The 20,410-nt window shown below is 33.6% G+C and overlaps 1 protein-coding gene and 1 non-coding gene across 2 annotated transcripts; both read right to left on the reverse strand.

The window, feature by feature from the left end:
• Positions 1 to 6,714: 6,714 nt before the first annotated feature.
• LOC128040190 (small nucleolar RNA R71) lies at positions 6,715 to 6,820 on the reverse strand. The gene has a single exon (XR_008194848.1). It is a non-coding gene; the product is annotated as a small nucleolar RNA R71 (small nucleolar RNA).
• A 7,791-nt stretch (positions 6,821 to 14,611) lies between these two features.
• On the reverse strand, positions 14,612 to 20,002 carry LOC105793901 (protein trichome berefringence-like 7). Its single transcript, XM_052628217.1, has 4 exons — positions 18,427 to 20,002; positions 17,263 to 17,421; positions 16,354 to 16,661; positions 14,612 to 15,145 (listed from the first exon to the last, which is right to left on the reverse strand). Exons 1-4 carry the CDS (start codon positions 19,287 to 19,289, stop codon positions 15,105 to 15,107), a joined length of 1,371 nt encoding a protein of 456 aa, XP_052484177.1. The 5' UTR covers positions 19,290 to 20,002; the 3' UTR covers positions 14,612 to 15,104.
• Between the last annotated feature and the right edge of the window lie 408 nt (positions 20,003 to 20,410).

Here is a 20,410-nt window from a genome sequence, read left to right on the forward strand (position 1 = left end):
CATTTGGACATTTTATACCATTTCCATTGAAATTTACCATCATTCAAAATGACTCAACCATTTAGCAAGACTTATAAACATACCATATCATGATCAAACTCAAGCATTTGCCACACATATCATAATCATTATCATTAAAGATGACATTATACATATCAAGCCTATATACATATGATATGCACATTCAAGACAAGTATTATATATATATATGGATCATTCACCATCAATCCAAAATAAACTCATTTTCACATTAAAACCTAGACACATGCCACATAACTGGAACAAGTACCATTCAAAACTTTATCGAGTTTGAAGCTAGATAGTGTGAACTCTAGAGTGATTCGACCAACACGTTCCACAAAAAGGTTAAATACAAACACAGAAAATGAAATAGAGTAAGCATTACAAATGCTGAGTAAGTTCATAAGAATTAAAATAGTAAACTCACATTGTTTACTAGTAATATAACAAATTAACTACTATCCAACATTCCTGTTTCCACATTTAAACACAATAAGGTGAGATCATCAAAGGTAAGTCTCAAAGCAATTCAATGTCACTAAATCAATATCATTAATTATCTATATACTTCCATCATATTATCCGGTCATCATATAACGTATAAATTTGGAACACACACCATTTTTTCAATCATATAACATTTTCAATTATAAATTTTAACTCATAACAATGTTATTCTATCAAAACCTTTAAGCAGAGACAACATTTACATCATTCCAATTTTATCGGATAACAAATTCCAATCCTTCATATCTATTCATCATATATGAATTTTACAACAACAATATACCATTTGGGCATTTCCACTTTCAATACTCATTCCACTCAATCTTTTATTCAAGTCTCGTGCATTCCTTCAAAACATTTATCTCTTTTACTTAAACAGATTATCTCAATGAAAAAAGTAAAATAATATCGAATACACGGGATATAAATTGCTCATACAAGCTGTGAATATAATTGCTCACATGAGCTGTGGGTCAGGATGGTAACTTTACACGATGCTTCTTACATGATCTTTGAAAGATCCGCAACTAATGCAAGACCTTAGCCATTGGTAAAACATCCAAGGCTAGCACCCAAAACTATATAAACCCTAATGACATGCCATTTGTATTCTAATCGTTTATTAAGTTCAAATGGGAATTTATATAAAATTCATAATCTGAAGATTTCCATAGCATTTTCAATGGATCAGAACGTATATCATAATCATATAACAACTATTAAGCCTTTCACATGAATTGTCATTTGCACGTATATATAATTTTACAATTAAATCCGAACTCACATTTTATACCATTATGCTAATAGTTTCAAATATATGAAAAATGTAAATATTCATAATTCAAATAGAAAACATTTAGAATATACATACACCGTATGATATTACTTAATATAATCAGCTAGTGACCTGAGTTGTGGGGACTATTCTACAATTTTCCCTTTTTCCCAATTAGTCTCCGGTTGATTCAATCCTTGATCTATATAATAATTAAGTTCAACTATCAATTCCAAAGGTCTTATAGCATACAAATACAAGCTTATGACCCTTTATTCTTATTTTACACAGTTTCCCTAAAGTTTTTCATTTTATTCAATTTAGTCTCTAAAATTGAAATAGTTATATCTTTCAAATTCAAGCTTTGATTTTCAATCCAAATAAAAATTCATCATTGTACAGCCTTATAAAACATAACTTTTAGAAATTTCATTCCAAATTTTATATTATTACAATTTGGTTCTTATACTCAAAACTAACAAAATTTACTTAACAAATTAGTCCTACTTCATTTCTAAGATTAAAAATCTACCATAAACATTTAAAAACTTCAATTAACATTAATGGAAACTTTATAAATCTTTAACAATTTTAAAAACGGAGATACGGGTTAGCTGGACCTAGTTGTAACAATCTCAAAAACATAAAATTACAAAAAAAAAGGGCATCCAAATGACTTACATGCAAGAAGTATAGCTTGGCTGAAACTTTAAATTTTTCAACCATGGCTATTTTGTGGATAGAAAAATAAAACATGAAGAAGATGACTTTATTTTATGCTTTTCACTTGTCTTTTACTAAATTTAACATTAATTTAATTAAACTTTAATTATAAAAATTAAATTAAATATTATCATGATTGGAAACTAACATTTAATAGGTTAAATTTCCACATAAAACCCTTAATTTTAATCTATTTTTCCTTTTAAAAATAAAACCAATACCAATTAACTGTTACAATTTTTACAATTTAATCCTTTTCCATAATTAACAATCAAATACTCAAAATGTTCAGGCCAAACTTCAATCCACTTATATAATTGATTTTTTGTAATTCGGTGTAGCAAATTAAACTAGTTTTCACACTTTAGGAGCTTGAATACAAGAACTTTGGTTAAGTTTTAGTTAAGTTTTCGTAATTTTATTTACATTCAATAAAATTTGTAAATTGAGTCTCTTATTGACCTTAGGGGCCGACTAAGGCCTAAGGGTGAGCTAATATGCTTTGTAAGTGTGTAGAAGACCATTAGAGGGTGTGCTAACTCAATACTGGTCGCTATCTTGCAACACGGAGACTTGGATGTCGCAACATAAAGAGTAGAATAGAATAATTTGAAGACTGCCTTTGGTGTCGCAACATAGCCTGAGGATGTCACAACACACCCCCTGAAGATACCCTGAAGATGAGCATACTCCTTTGATGTCGCGACACATGACCTATTGTATCACGACATTGTTGGGAAATGTGTCCATATTTTAGTAAACATGTAACTTTTTTCTATTTATTTGAACGATGAAAAAATAAATCAAGTTAATTTCACATTTCAATATTATGTATTTTGTATCTTTTTTCTTTCATATTTTGCATGCATAGCAAAATTTAAACAAGAAAATATTAGCTCATTAATTGTATAAGTTCAAACTGAAGATTAGTGGCATTGTAAGAACATTTACATTGTGAGAACGTTTACATTGTGAGAAAGACAACTTACTTCAATAGATAATTTAAATGAGTTCATAATTTCATAAAAGAATCAAAGTGAGAATTTGATTCAAATACTGAGAATGATTATTATGTCATCGACAATTCCAATTGGGAAGGCCAATCTTGGCTATCGGAGCAGTTGACTTCACGGGTAGAGACATAGATGTATTCATTAGTAGAATGATACATTAGACTGGACCAAGATGAATTAATTCTGAATTCGTATGTGAGTTAATTTACTTGTGACGTTCATGGTGTGATTTACCTAAATCCTGAGTTAGTCACTAACCATGCGTATGCAACTCATATGCTTTGATATAGTGGAGGCTTATGCTCTAAAGATGATCGATCTTATAGCTGGTATGTTGGGTACATGACTTGTGCATGGCATGACTTTACTAGCAACAGTGGAATTTGTAACTCAATTAAAAGAGTTAATGATATCCTTTCATTGTCATTGTATGGATTAATACATATAGAACGTGGCCACGGGTTACTTGTTCTCGAGCGAGTAATTTATCACATTCATTTGTTGACAATGATCATATTAATATTAAGAAGACAAAATGGTGATAATGAGATCAAATAAGATTGTATTGAGTGAATAAGTTTAATTCAAATGAATCAAGGATATCATATGAGGGTAACACACACATGACAAGGTCATTGGACAAAGCAATTGGATGAATTGCTTTCGTAAAGAGTGTACAATAAGGAGTTTTCAATCATGGTACTTCTTTTGGATTGACTCCATACTTAAGTAATTGCGAATTATCGGAATGATGCTTCTAGACATAATTGCAATTACTAAAGCCTAATTGTATATGTCCAATTGGTCCCCCCGCTAGCTTAACAAAAGCTCGATCGGACTCCATTTGAATTAGAAAAAAAATTCTACGACTTTGAAAATAATTTAATTGAGTCGATTTATTCAATGTAGAATTAAATTAGATGGTCGTGAGATTTGTTCAACTAGAGAATTTGATTAAAATTTTTTCTTGAAAAATTAATTTGGAAAACCTATGTGATTTTTGAAAAAATTAATTTTGATCAAGTAAAATTAAATTAATCAAATTAATTAAAATTAATATGATAATTTTGGAAATTAATTTTCAAGTTAGACAATTGGCCCAATGGGTAATTGAAATTGAAAATAAAACCTGAGATCATGAATTGGGCCCGAGAGCCCAAAACCGAGACCAAGACCTAAAAACTAGTTGAACCAGGCCAATGGTCCAACTGGATGCTAGACCGGAATATTCGAGTCGTCACTGACCCGGATTGAATTGGCAATAGCCAAATCGACTCGGGGTGCCGTACGGGTGTTACACCTGCATCACTAGACATGGCGTGTTGGTGGTTGCGACCACGGTGTTCCAATGGTCGGCGGTGGTTGAGCAATGGAAGAGTTACACTGCTACTGGGACTCTACTAGAGAATCTGATTTCAGATTAACTATTCCAAAAAATATATTATTTTAATAGTTTAATATTAGATTTAATTTAATGATTATCTCAATAGTATTTTATTAATTTAATATTAAAGTGATTATTTTAATATTTAATTTAATTTAATATTTATCTTGTAGATAAATATTTTATTATTTTAATAATATTTAATATTAAATTTAATATAATATTTATCTTGATAAATTAATTGATAATCTTGATAAATTTAATATAATATTAAATTAAATTAGTTGAACCCTGTAAACTCTCCCTATATAAAGAGAGCCTTGGGTCATTATTTTTCACACTTGAATTCAAAAAAAAGTTGTAGAGAGAAAATTCTCTAAAGAGATTATTTCAAAAAAATTCTAGAGATATTTTTCTGATTTACAACTTGACCCAAAAATTTAGAGAAATTGTGAAACTACCCCACAGGTAATTTTTGTGAAAATTTTCTTATTCGAAGTGAGCCCACACTCGGCAGACGTGAGCTTGAGGATAGTGGAGAAGACTACTCGGTTGAAGCGCTCATCCTAAACGAATCGAAAAGGTAGAATTTTTATTAAGTGTTTATTACTTTAAATATCACAACCAATATCTTATTTTGGAAAAAAATTAAAACTTTGTTTTCCCTAAATTTTTTTCTGCTGCATTTTCCAAACCCGATTTTCCAACAAACACCACCTCTGTACGGGAAATAATTACGAGTCAAGGGCATTTTGGCCCATATAATGAAAAATTAAACACGAGAACAACTGACCTAGGGTTAAGGACGACGACCACTCTAATTCTATAAATAGGCTCATTTAACACATGTTACAGACAACTTTTTATATTGTATAATTTTCTTCCTAGTTTTAGTCTTTAGTTTTTCTTTTTCCTTAGGCTTTAGCTTTATTTTAGTTTTGTTCTTTGCTTTTATGGAAGAGATAAGATTTGTGAACTTGATCAAACTCTGTGAGGATTCGACATTCTATTCAATACAAACCAGGCTTCTTCTAAACTTTATATTCTTGAATTGTTACTCATATCTATTTTATATATCAAGTCTATAATGTTTATGAGATTTATGAGGAACTAATCCCCCTGTGAAGGATTAGCGAGTGGAGGTATGATTAATTAACTATTTTGTAAGGTTCTCTTAGCATATTAGGTGTTCGATAAAGGAAGAACTTAAACCCTAGGCTTGACGACCCTAGGAAGTCTTTAAGGTAGGAATTAACTCAAAATTCGTATGGCCTATCTGTGAACACCTTAACCTCTAACCAGTTTGGACTGTGAGGTCGAAAGATAAGTAGTTCTTGCTGACTTGTTATTCTAGTGGATGGTTAGAAGATCTTGCTAGGGTATTGGCTAGTTGATTGAACAAGAAAACTTGAAACAATGGTTGTGATTATCGAAGCGAGCTAATCACCCATGCTCAGATTTGACAGATTTTTCTATTTGATTTCTCGTTATTTATTTATTTATTTTCTTTTTAGTATTATTATTACAAAAATCCCAAAAACCTTTCTTTATATTTCATCATAATATAATCTATCTAAAGTACTAATTAGATCTATTTTTGCTTAAGTTAGAGTTAACTTAATGCTCGCCTCTCTTGGGTATGATCCTCGAAGTACTCACCTACTCCGTTGTAACTATATTACAACCTAACCCGTATACTTGCGGATACCGCCTTCTTAATATATATTGTGTAGACTTTCTACTCTTGACGTTGGTACATCTGGAGGCGATCAAAGAGTTGGCGCCGTTGCCGGGGAGGCAACTTCAGTAATTTGATGTTAATGTTTTCATTTTGATAGAATAATTAGGAAACTTTTAAATTATAGCTACGATTTTATTTTCTTATTTTTACTAACTTCTTTACTCTATTTGGGTTTAGTGTATGACTTATAGTAGGGGAACAACTATAGAGCCAGTCACAGATCTAGAAAGAATAATTCTTAGGAACCGCCGATAGCAACAGTAATTATGAAATCAAGCCAGTTATGGTCCAAATGACCTAGAATAATTTACAGTTTCGAGGAAAGATGATGAAAGACCTGAGTCAGCATTTAAATCAGATCCTTCAGCTTTGTGACACTTCTAAAGATAACGGGGTCATGGATGATGCTATTCGTCTTTGGTTGTTACCCTTCTCATTAATAGATAATGCCTTTTTTGGTTAGATTCGTAGGCACCAGGGTCCATCACAATATGGAACGAGCTTGTAGGAAAATTCTTAAAAAATTTCTTTCCTATTAATAATATGGTCCAGCTAAGGAGAGAGATTACAACTTTCAAACAACTAGACGAGTAGAGTTTTCTTGAAGCTTGAGAGCGTTTTAAAACACTAATCCAGAAATGCCCACATCATGGACTACCCAAGGACTACAAGCGTTCGATAATGGGCTGGATGCACACGCAAGGTTAGGATTGGATGGAGCAACAGGATGAGCCTTAAAAAACCGAACGTACGAGGATGCATACAAATTAATAGAAAATAAGGTAATAAACTCCAGCCAGTGACCAAATGAACTATATACATATGGCCAGAGACCATTTACGGTAAAGGTTGTCCAAGAGGATGACAGATATTGGCAATTAATGGACAGAATCAACTACATAGAGTCTACAAATTGTAGACTATTCATATATGGAGGGGACAAACTGCTTTTCCATTATATCAACAATCCAACCGAGGACGTGAACTACATTAGAAATAGGGGTGGAAACCCTTATTCGAATACTTACAATCCTGGATAGAGAGATCACCCGAACCAAAGATGGGGAGGAAATCAAGGAGGATGTAATAATTCTAATCAAGTCAAAAATGCTAACTATCAACCTCCTTATTTACAGAAACTTCAGAAAGGACCAACCCAAATGACTATACTGTATGTGGTCAAATCTTGGATCGGATAGAGGGGGAAATGCAGCCAATGAGAATATATGTGAAGCAAGTGTAGTCTAAGTGCACTAACTCAACAAAAAAATTGACTAAACTGGAAGGTTAGATGAGCCAATTGATGAGTATGATGAGAGATATCAAAATACAAATTAGCACCGGCATCCCTAGTAATACTAAAAATAATCCTCGAAAGAAAAGGAAGGAGCATGTGAAAGTAATCGCGCTCTGTTCGGACAAAGTCTTGAGTAGCCCAGAAAATCTAACACGAGAGGAGACAAGAAAGAGTGTCGAAAACCTTCAAGAGGACCCCCGAAAGGCTAACAAAGAACTAAAACCAGAGGAGGTAACTGAACCAGTAGCTAAGCTGGAGAAAGAATCAACTGCCATCACATAGGTACCACTCCCTTCAAGGTTGGAAGAAAGACAAAAATAAGATACAGATGAGTTTGTAAGCATTTTGAAGTTGTTTCAAATGTTAAATGTTAACTTGCCCTTAATTAAACTAACTGAGAAAGTCCCTAAGTATGCCAAATTTTTAAAAGAAATCATTTTTAGGCGTAGGAAAATTAAGGCAAGTAAAAATGTTAATATGAGTGCTTCATGTAATGCTATTATATCTAGACAGGTTCGCTAAAAGCTAAATGATCCGGGAAGTTTTACAATTCCCATAGAGTTAAGGAGCATCCATTTCAATAGAGCCCTATGTGATTTAGGAGCCAACATCAATTTAATGCATTTATCTATATGTGAAAAACTTAGGTTAGGGAACCTTAAGGACACGCAAATTACACTACAATTTGCTGACAGGTCTTCAATGTATTTGAAAGGAGTATTGGAAGATATGTTAGTCAAGGAACGCAGCTTTATTATTCCAAAAGATTTTGTAGTCTTAGACTTTGAAGAGGATCGTGAGATACTCATTCTGTTAGGCAGACCTTTTCTAGCTACATCAAGATCCACCATTGATTTAGAAAAATATGAATTAACCATGAAGATTAATGGTGAAATAGAAATTTTTAAATGTGGTCACTAATCTACCGTAATTCAGGATAGTAGATTAAACTAGTTTTCACATTTAAGGAGCTTGAATACAAGTATTTTTGTTATGTTTTAAGTAAGTTTCTTTAGTTTTACATCCAATAAAATGTGCACATTGAGTCTTTTATAGACCTTAAGGATCAAATGAGGCCTAAGGGAGAGCTAACGTACTTCGTAAGTGTGCAGGATACCATTAGAAGGCATTTCAGGTAAATACTGGACGTTATGTCGTAACATGGGAGATCTGATGTCACAACATAGAGAACAGAATAGAGAAACTGAAAAATTGACCTCATTCCCCAGAACCACTGACTTTCGATACGAACCACTTGTACCTTGACTAACTGACCTATTAATAAAATCTAATAAATCACGATTCACTATTATAATATACTTAACTCATATATATTAATTAGATATATCTACGGAATCTCATCAAAATTGTGGTCTCAATACCATTATTTCCAACACTACTAAAAAATGGGCTTTTACAAACCGCACTTAACTCTTACCTTTATATTTTTACACGATTTTACACTCTTGACGTTCGCATGTCGAGAGGAGGTCACAGCTCGATTTTCAAAATTTTAATTTTTCGTTGTGATAGAAAATCATTTATTAAATCAGATTTTCCAACAGAAATAGTGATAGGTACCATTGATGGATCGTATACAAAAGGGTCATGGAGAAGGCTCTGCACTTCACTCCATCAAATGCTCCCAGTATATTCATGTGTTTGCTATATCAGGCCAAGTGGTGTTCTGGATCCCCCAATCTATTGTACAAGAACTTTCAAAACTTGGAAGAATTGGAGATGTGGTTTTCCAGAACTTCGGGTGCAAATGGTTCATTGGAATAATTCTAAACAGATTCATTTGATCTTCCCTATTTTACTTCTTGCATCAGCTTTGCGTTGAAAACCTTAAGTTGTTCTTCCACGGAGATGATGTTTCCTTTAGAGCATTGGGATGTTGTCACGAGGTTGGCATTGTGCATGCAGAGACCTTCTAAATTGTCGTACTTATTACTTCTTCAGAGCGCGGATTAAGCTTCGTCCTCCCTATGCTCGATACTTTATTGTCTTAAGACCTTCCACGCAGCTCTCAATTCCACGATAAGCTACTTATTCTAAGTATTTCTTTGGTCAAAGATATATTGTTGCTCCTTGAAGCGACATCTTTGCTAGAGAATTACTCTTTAAGATGTCCTAGTTTCTCTTAAGTCTCTAAGTCATGAGGTTGAAGACCTGGTGCCTTTTAGTGACAACCCTAGTCTAGTTGAATGGGAGTTACGGTTGGTGGAGAGGGTGCAACTGTAAAACATTTTACTGCTTCTTGCAAGCAACAGACTATATGGTCAAAAGGCCCAGGAAGAGTCGCGCTAGGTTGCGATTGAGGCAATGTAGCTATCGAGAGAGCTGAGGTGACTAGAAGAACGGTTGCTATTGGTGTAACATGAGTGGTAAGGTTGGTGGCTAAAGGGCCTTTCAAAGACTTCACCAACTGTTATAAGTTGGTGAGAAGGATGCTTGGGTATTGCAAATAAGTTCCAGCAGGAATAGAGGCAGAAAGAAGGGTTTATGTAAAGTTCAAGCCAGTAGAAATACTTAAGATAAGCAGGATGTAAGTGTTGAGTGAACTAGAAGAGTTGACTTAGTCAGCTGGGTTATTGATCTGGTTAGTTTGATCAGCTAGGGTGTCATTTCGAGATTAAGAAGTCATGTTGTCCATGATCACCGCACCTATTGTTGATACAGTGTACAACAAAGGATAAGTACGGAAGAAAGAATGGTGGTTGCTATGGAAGTCGGTTCACCCTGTAGGAGTGAAGAGCTGGAGGTTATTGATGGTTGTGAGAAGAGAATGTAAAAGATGAAGGCTGAAAAAGTGTTAACAAAGTGGAGGCTTAGTATTCTTGAAAAGTCGATCCATTCTTTATTGTTCCTAGAGGTATGTCTAAGTAGGGGTCTCATGTAAGATGGTGTTAACGTGTTGGACATGCCATATAGCCATCATTACAGAACGTGTGAGGGGATGTCTTCGATGGGACAAGGATATCTGTGACAGGACAGATGTTACCATTCATTCTGACTCTAATGCAATAAAGCAGTTGAGCCCACGTAATGTTTGGTGACCGAAAACTTCATGTTCCCAATGAAGATCAGGCCATCTATTGCCCAAGTAGTCATCCTAGAATGGTGAGCTTACAAGTGACCTCCCTCCTTTCTGGTGGCAGGCTTACTATTTAGTAGTCATCCCGAAATGGTAAGCTTACAGGTGACCTCCCAACTTGCTAGTGGTAGGCTTATTGTTCAAGCATCTTTTTGGCTTGCCATGTACACTAACATGGATGGGGATATAACATATATAATATCTTAAAAATTTAAAATATAAAAAATAAAAGGTAATATTTAATTAAATTTTCTTAGAATAATTATTTATTATAGATGGTAACTAAAACTCATTAAAAATAAATATTTGTTTGGTATTAATATATATATATATTTAAGCTTGGTTTTCAAATAACTGTTGGAGAGAAGGAAATGAAGGAAATTGTGGAAGCCTTTGGAATTCCAATAGCCCAAAACCCGACATATATCTAGGAATATCATTTATTGTTTATTGTTTATTGTTTATTTTTCTTTTTTTTTAAAACAGTAAATAAAAAATAAATTTACACTACCAACACTTGTTGGATCGAATAATAAAAAGTTTGATTTTCTCTCATGTCTTGAGTTTGAATATTGTAGATGAAAAAATAATGTTGGGAGAGCTTACCTCGCATTTAAAGTTTAACCTAATTCGACTTCATATTTAGTTAGAGCCCATATTGACAAATAGACAATAAATAAAAGGTAAATTGTAATATTAGACACTAAATTATGGGTATGTTGTTTTATCACTTAATTAAAAAAGTTATACTTTGGTCATTAAACTATTCAAAAGTTTTCATATAAACTATTAGGTTGTTAAAACCGATGCTACATCGCATATACCAATTGAAAGCTCTCTTTCCCTAGTCTAAAATTCAATTTTTTCATGAAACAATTTTAGACGTCACAAATCTCCGAGCCAAAATTCAAACAAATTTTTTTATTCGATCTTTGACATCGACCGATCAAATTGACTTGGATCCAAGACTCATAATGACCATCAAATCGCTCTTGGAACTCACTAGCGTAACGTTAAAAAATATTTAATAGCCTAGTAACTTGAATAATTTTTTTGAATAATTTAATGACTTGAATGGAAATTTTGAATAATTAACCAACATTATAACTTTTTTTAATAAAATAACAAAAAAAATTCACCCATAATTTTAGCGAGTAATAGGTATAATATAGCTTAAAGAAACACAATCAACGAATATACTAATTGCTATGCATGGACAAAATCTAGTATTATTTGGAGATTCTCTTTGTTCTTTTTTCTTAAAGTTGGGGTGTTATGATTGGCGTGTTACCTTTTCCTCTGATCAAAATGGTCAGGATTTTGTACAAATGAACCAATGATGGGAGATTTGTTGCAGAAATTTGGAATAGCAGGAGGTCCAAATCAAAGAACTTGAAGAGTGAAAACCCACTCAAGTACTTCTTGAGAGCGCGGATTAAGCTTCGTCCTCCTATGCTCGATACTTTATTGTCTTAAGACCTTCCACGCACTCTCAATTCCACGATAAGCTACTTATTCTAAGTATTTCTTTGGTCAAAGATATATTGTTGCTCCTTGAGCGACATCTTTGCTAGAGAATTACTCTTTAAGATGTCCTAGTTTCTCTTAAGTCTCTAAGTCAGACACGGTGCCTTTTAGTGACAACCCTAGTCTAGTTGAATGGGAGTTACGGTTGGTGGAGAGGGTGCAACTGTAAAACATTTTACTGCTTCTTGCAAGCAACAGACTATATGGTCAAAAGGCCCAGGAAGAGTCGCGCTAGGTTGCGATTGAGGCAATGTAGCTATCGAGAGAGCTGAGGTGACTAGAAGAACGGTTGCTATTGGTGTAACATGAGTGGTAAGGTTGGTGGCTAAAGGGCCTTTCAAAGACTTCACCAACTGTTATAAGTTGGTGAGAAGGATGCTTGGGTATTGCAAATAAGTTCCAGCAGGAATAGAGGCAGAAAGAAGGGTTTATGTAAAGTTCAAGCCGGAGAAATACTTAAGATAAGCGGGATGTAAGTGTTGAGTGAACTAGAAGAGTTGACTTAGTCACCGGGTTATTGATCCGTTAGTTTGATCGACTAGGGTGTCATTTCGAGATTAAGAAGTCATGTTGTCCATGATCACGCACCTATTGTTGATCGAGGTACAACAAAGGATAAGTCTGGAAGAAAGAATGGTGGTTGCTATGGAAGTCGGTTCACCCTGTAGGAGTGAAGAGCTGGAGGTTATTGATGGTTGTGAGAAGAGAATGTAAAAGATGAAGGCTGAAAAAGTGTTAACAAAGTGGAGGCTTAGTATTCTTGAAAAGTCGATCCATTCTTTATTGTTCCTAGAGGTATGTCTAAGTAGGGGTCTCATGTAAGATGGTGTTAACGTGTTGGACATGCCATATAGCCATCATTACAGAACGTGTGAGGGGATGTCTTCGATGGGACAAGGATATCTGTGACAGGACAGATGTTACCATTCATTCTGACTCTAATGCAATAAAGCAGTTGAGCCCACGTAATGTTTGGTGACCGAAAACTTCATGTTCCCAATGAAGATCAGGCCATCTATTGCCCAAGTAGTCATCCTAGAATGGTGAGCTTACAAGTGACCTCCCTCCTTTCTGGTGGCAGGCTTACTATTTAGTAGTCATCCGAAATGGTAAGCTTACGGTGACCTCCCAACTTGCTAGTGGTAGGCTTATTGTTCAAGCATCTTTTGGCTTGCCATGTACACTAACATGGATGGGGATATAACATATATAATATCTTAAAATTTAAAATATAAAAATAAAAGGTAATATTTAATTAAATTTTCTTAGAATAATTATTTATTATAGATGGTAACTAAAACTCATTAAAATAAATATTTGTTTGGTATTAATATATATATATTTAAGCTTGGTTTTCAAATAACTGTTGGAGAGAAGGAAATGAAGGAAATTGTGGAAGCCTTTGGAATTCCAATAGCCCAAAACCGACATATATCTAGGAATATCATTTATTGTTTATTGTTTATTGTTTATTTTTCTTTTTTTTAAACAGTAAATAAAAATAAATTTACACTACCAACACTTGTTGGATCGAATAATAAAAGTTTGATTTTCTCTCATGTCTTGAGTTTGAATATTGTAGATGAAAAAATAATGTTGGGAGAGCTTACCTCGCATTTAAAGTTTAACCTAATTCGACTTCATATTTAGTTAGAGCCCATATTGACAAATAGACAATAAATAAAAGGTAAATTGTAATATTAGACACTAAATTATGGGTATGTTGTTTTTATCACTTAATTAAAAAAAGTTATACTTTGGTCATTAAACTATTCAAAAGTTTTCATATAAACTATTAGGTTGTTAAAACCGATGCTACACTGCATATACCAATTGAAAGCTCTCTTTCCCCTAGTCTAAAATTCAATTTTTTTCATGAAACAATTTTAGACGTCACAAATCTCCGAGCCAAAATTCAAACAGCTTTTTTATTCGATCTTTGACACTGACCGTCAAATTGACTTGGATCCAGTACTCATAACAGCCATCAAATCGTCTCTTGGAACTCACTAGCAGAACGTTAAAAAAATATTTAATAGCCTAGTAACTTGAATAATTTTTTTTTGAATAATTTAATGACTTGAATGGAAATTTTTGAATAATTAACCAACATTATAACTTTTTTTTTAATAAAATAACAAAAAAAAAATTCACCCATAATTTTAGCGAGTAATAGGTATAATATAGCTTAAAGAAACACAATCAACGAATATACTAATTGCTATGCATGGACAAAATCTAGTATTATTTGGAGATTCTCTTTGTTCTTTTTTTCTTAAAGTTGGGGGTGTTATGATTGGCGTGTTACCTTTTCCTCTGATCAAAATGGTCAGGATTTTGTACAAATGAACCAATGATGGGAGATTTGTTGCAGAAATTTGGAATAGCAGGAGGTCCAAATCAAAGAACTTGAAGAGTGAAAACCCACTCAAGCAATGGAATTGCGTTGTAAACTTTCTGATCAGCATTTTGATTCAAAACTAAAATTCAATGAAGCAGAATTGTAATAAACCATTCGAGAATGGATTAAACAAAAATTTTAAATGTTTAAATATATGATGTGCTCAACTTCAACAGGATGTCTTAAAAGGACACTAATGACAAGTACAACAGCAAGATTATATCTATTTTATGTGTGAATCATCAAAATTTTGACATCTGAACAGACAAAAAGGGACAAACTTGTTACATCCGAATACCCAATTTTGGCTGTTTTCTCACCTTCACCTTCTAAATGTAAAAGAACAAAAGGGGGGGGGGGGGGCGGGGGGGGTTAAGGAAAAGGCAACAATGAATGAAAAACAAACAAACACCAAAAAAAATATAAGCTTCTCTCACAAATTGCTTTATACGTGTTACTCTACATCTTCTGTAAAAATCAAAAATAAAAATTGGGTGCTTTGTCATACTGGTTGGTTGATGTGAGCCAAGAAACTTCAATCCATGTTTCATTTCGTGTTTCGGCGAAGAAGGTGCATGCAGAAGAGGGTTCAATCATGGGTCATCCAATCTGCATCAATCATATAGCTATCAAAGCTGATCTAAGTACCCAAAACTCACCTAATTTGTTCAAACCCGAATTAGAACCAATTTCATATGATCAGAAAAAAAAAACACTAACGTTAGATCAACTCAAACCTAAATGATTTCAACTAAAAAACAATTAAATCCAAAATAATTCAAACCTAAATAAACTGGAAACGAAAATGATCCAAACCAAAATTACTCCAAACTAGCTAATATAAAACATATAAACCTTTGAAGATCATATTTCTTAATCACAAGTATCCTTTTAATTATATAAAACATTAAAAATATTATTATAAATTAAGTTCGGTTTACACAATTATATATTATAATTCTTTTTATTTTTCCTATTTATGAAACTACTCTTAAAAATACAATCAACTACTTTGGGCTCATATCCCAACATTTGCAATGTTACCTATGTTCTGATAAAATCTCACCGTCTACTCAATTCATTCAAAATGGAACAACTTAATTACAATTGATAAAATCTGACTTTGTCTACTCAATTCATTCAAAATGGAACAACTTACTTACTATTGATAAAATCAGACTTTGTCTACTCAATTCATTCAAGATCCAATTTGGTTTGACTTTAAAAGTAGATTTAAGAATGATCCAATTCCAAAAAATTTGAGGGTCAAGCCTAAATGACTAGAGTAAAAAATTACAAGAACCAAAATATGAACTGACGTCCATTAGACCCAAAATAATCCAACCTAAAGTAATCCAAACCAAACCCAAGACGGCTACTGATTTGACATCTCTAATCAATCACTGAGAGAATCTGTTCATGTTATGGATACCATCTAAGAACATAAAACATTTCTTTCCTAACTCTGCTTGTAGAGATGGAATGATTTCCAGGAGCAAGGACAACAAATAAAAATCTTGAAAAACATATAGCCTATGTTGCTTTCACTCTTCATTTTTCTTGAAGTACACTTGTCCTATGCTAGTGTGTCAGGCACATATGACAATGTGACCTCCAAATACATGGAAAACCTTAAAAAGTCTAGCCATACTCATATAAGATATACATCCATATTTTATACTTACCAGAACCCAAGTAACATAGCATATAGTAATAAATTAACACAAGCAAGCGATTAATTATGATCAAGTCATCAAGCCTCTTAAGTGTTTGCATTCAGGTTGGAACATACATATCAAACTGTGCACTGCATAAATTACAAATGAAAGAAGCTGAAGAAGTGAAATCAGAAAGAGAATGAACTCACACTGCTTTCCATTCACTGCAGGAAGTCCATAATCGGCAAGCAGGTACCAGAGGAAAATTTCATTCCAGATATCAGGTAAGCCAGGAAGACACCAATGGCTACAATCAGGTACCATTGGATTGTCACTCCACCCACCCACATGTGCATCTCTTCGGAAAGCTGACATGGAAGTTACTTGCAGAACGGTTATAGGAACAGTCATATTCTTTATCACCTCAAATATAGTCTCTGAAAAAATGCTTCGATCCCTCCCTTCAGTTTCTAACAATGGGTTCTGGGTCACATTGCAAAACCTACGGGATTTTTCACTGATGCAGAAACCAGAAAACAGTAATGGTTTACAAATTGACAAACACATTTCATTTGGAAATTACCCAAATAAGCAAATAATGTAATAGATAATATGTAGATAATTGACCGCATAAGGAACCCATGAAATAGACCCAACTCTAAAGCCTTTTTATCAGAAGAATGAAGAATGAAAACAAAATTAGGAAACAGTGAAGCAGATATCAAGTTGCGAAGTTGTTCAAATTGTACATACAAGCCAATTCAGGGTAGTTTGCTGCAAAAGAGCAACATAATATCTGCTTGTGGGATGCGAAAGGGATAAGAGGGAGAGAATAGCTTATAATGGCATTCAAAAAATGAATATGCATATATGCCACTGACAACAGGACAATCCAAAATAAGGATATAAAACTTATTTAATTTAGCAACTAAAAGGATTTCCTTTTGAGTGTGCTTTTTGAAATAGCATCATGGTGCAGCTGAAAGTTCCACTCAGTCATTGGTACAAGCATTTTCCTGCTCAAAGGGCTGAGTTCAATTCCCCCTTCCCCCAAAATTATACTTGATGAAAGCAAAACAAAAGAACATAAGAAAGAGCATCATAGTATCATTGGTTACCTCCAGTGTGATGGCTCAAATGTTCTGAAAAAGACAAGTGTTCTGTTTGTGTCAATCGTGTTCTCAACCCATGATGCCCAAGTACCTAATGCCATTTTGAATGCAGCAGGAATTGACATTCCAAGCTTTACTGAGTTCCCAACCTGGAAGTAGCAACCACTGCAAAAGAAGAAAATTAGGAAATTTTCTTACATGTGTATGTAAAACCATCTAGGAAATGTCTTTTAAGTTAGTCATAGTAAGTTAATTGGATACTAAATAGTCAGAAAAAACACATTTACAATACAACAAAGGCCGGTAAGGTCTGACCAGTATTCTCTTTCAGTTTAGAATATTATGAATTGAACCCTTCAAGCATTAGTTTAAATTGAAAAAGCTGCAAGTTAACAGTTGTAGAGATTCAAATTGAAAAAGAAGCACCATAAGAATTCATGTAGAAACTATGAAATATTCTCATTAATTATTGTTGTATAAAAGTTTAGTCTCAAACTCTTCACTTGCGGCCAAACCTTACAGTACCAAATACTTGAATCATTGCAACCTAAAAAAGAGATAAATACTATTAATTGAAGTAGACTAATCCCAATTCAGGTAGTCTCCTAGAAGTAAAACACTAAAATGACTTATTTGCAGGGACAATTGTGGGTTTCATAATTTGCCCTGATTCTGAAGTGCAACAGGGTAAGTGTTCCTCCACTAAAGCATCCTTTCATAGTCAGAATTCAGACATCCATCGGAAAAAGTGACAATAGTAAAAATGCTGCACAAAAAGTAAAAGATAGAAAGTACACATATAGGCCAACTATCTAGGAAACCTTCCACAAGCTGCTGCCACAGCTAGTTTTCCACTCTATAAGGTCTAAAAAGGGAAGGTGGAGGAGAAAGGAAGGCAGAGAAAAGGGAAAAAAGAAACCTTTCCTTAAGATTCAATAATGCGGACTTTGAATAAGGGAAAAACATATATAATCCAAAATACAGAGTATCATTTACACAAATTATATAAATTTGGAAAATGACAACGCAAAAGAGATTACAGCAGTGCTTTGTAAGTGCTACCAAATCATTCATGAGAACCCAGAAATTAGAGGATCTTTCTCTAGAAGTCAACATGAAATTGAATCTGTGTCATGATATAAGTTTATAGACAGACAGAAGGCAACTTACGTTTCAAAGAGCTTCCCTGGAACCCACCATTGTCCAGTGTTGAATATAAGAACATCTGCATTAATCCACTCATTGCTAACATCATCCAATTTATCCAACTTAAGGGTTGACCTAACACGCTTTGGTGCATGTCTAGGCATCCAACCATGTTGCACCAAGAACACTGAGCGAAAGAACTCAATGGTAAAATTGAAGGAAGTAAACCGAACACCTAGAAATCTGATCCGTTTTGTTATCTTATTGCCATTAACTTCATAAACACTCTTCTTATCTTCTACTCCAGTCATGAGCAAGCAAATCAATGATTCCCACTGCGTTCTACTCATAGAATCTCCAACAAAAACTATCCTTTTATCCCGGAGCATTTCCAGAACATTGTGAACATTAAACCTTGGAATATCACAATTTTTTGGTTTCCATCTCCATTTGAGATAATCTCTATCTTTCCGGCCATTTCCCAAGCAATTGAATCCTTGTTCTGCAAATGGACAATCTGAAGCATTGTAGAATGGGTAATCATCATCTATAACCCAGCTTCCATCAAAAATATCACAAACGTTGCTTGAATCATTGAATTTTAACACACCATGTCCATAAAATGCTTGACTCAGACTAGGGAGAACATATATATAACCCCCATGAAGTAGTATAATAAAAGAAATCAAAGCCCCAATGAGAATAAGGACAGGAAACAAGCGTGAGACCCAGCCCAACCTATGATAAACTCTAGAACTAGTGAAACACAAAGGTTTAGCGCTTAGAACATTCAAAGCTTTGGGGCTTGAAACATTCAAAACTCTCGGGCTTTCAGCATTCAACGCCCTTCGGTTAAATGATGTACTCCTACTAAAATTATTCACCATCTCAATCAATTCATAATGCCAATGTATTCAAAGTACAATTTTTGAAACTAGGCATCTTCCTTTTACCATCTTATCTCACCAACATTCAACAAACTCCCAACCAAAAACAATGAAAACTTTACAACTTCAAGATCTTCAATAGCCCTTTTCTCTATAAACAACTTCAAACCCATTATAGAATTGATCCAATGTATATGCCAAACTAACGATTAAAAAGATTTCACCATCAGTTCAATCAATATTCCCCATTCGGCTCAGAGAAGTACAAGAGTTTCACAGTAGAGCAACACATCACATCAAAGTAAATCATTCAAGTACAAAGAAACCAACACATCTATGCATATTTAACACTCAAATTACAGCTTTTTCAAAAATTCAAGCTGAAAGCTATGATCTACATAACAACCCATTTCGCATCAGTGGCCAATGAAACAAAAGGGTTTCCCAAATCTCAAGAAAGACAGACCCGGATTCCCAAAAGAAAAGAATTCAACAATCTTGTTTTAAGAAGAAGAAAAAAGATCTTACTTAGCTGGCGGACGAAGGCAAAGTTAGAGAGAAATATAGCATTCAATGAGTGAGAAATGACAGAACGCTTGAATGGAAAGAAATGGGGGAGATGAGAGAGCTCTGAAGCGAAGGAGATCGGAGAGGTGGTTAAGAGAAAGGGACAGCAATACATCAAAATCAAAAACGAAATGTACAAACAAATGGCTAGCGAATGGAACAAGTGCTATTATAATTATTTATAACCATAAATTAATATTAATACATGAACCAAAAAATATTGATCTTCTGTTAAAAAAATATTTAAAAAACAATGTTTTCTCTCACCCGTTTAAAATATATTTATATAAAATCAATAAAAACTAAAAATATATAATTTTTAGGCATGACTTTCAAATTTACAATATATATATATAATTTTAGCCATTAATTTAATTTTCTCTGTATGTTTTAACTTTTAAACTTTATTATTTGTTAAATTATCTCAAAAGATGAAAAGTTAGCATTGTTAACTTCGTTGATGCAATATACAAGTGAATTGTCATGTTAGTAATTAACTAACTTTTGTAATTTAAAATTTTCAAAAATATATATAATTTTTAAAATATATAAAA

This window comes from Gossypium raimondii, chromosome 3 (assembly GCF_025698545.1).
Source record: "Gossypium raimondii isolate GPD5lz chromosome 3, ASM2569854v1, whole genome shotgun sequence".
Taxonomy (NCBI): domain Eukaryota; kingdom Viridiplantae; phylum Streptophyta; class Magnoliopsida; order Malvales; family Malvaceae; genus Gossypium; species Gossypium raimondii.

Coding starts and splice junctions, on each gene's coding strand:
- LOC105793901 (XM_052628217.1), bottom strand. CDS start 19,289: ATGGTGAATAATTTTAGTAGGAGTACATCATTTAACCGAAGGGCGTTG. Junction 16,662..17,262: donor TTTGAGCCATCACACTGGAG/GTAACCAATGAT, acceptor TTTCTGCATCAG/TGAAAAATCCCGTAGGTTTT. Junction 15,146..16,353: donor TGCAGTGAATGGAAAGCAGT/GTGAGTTCATTC, acceptor TGAACAAATTAG/GTGAGTTTTGGGTACTTAGA.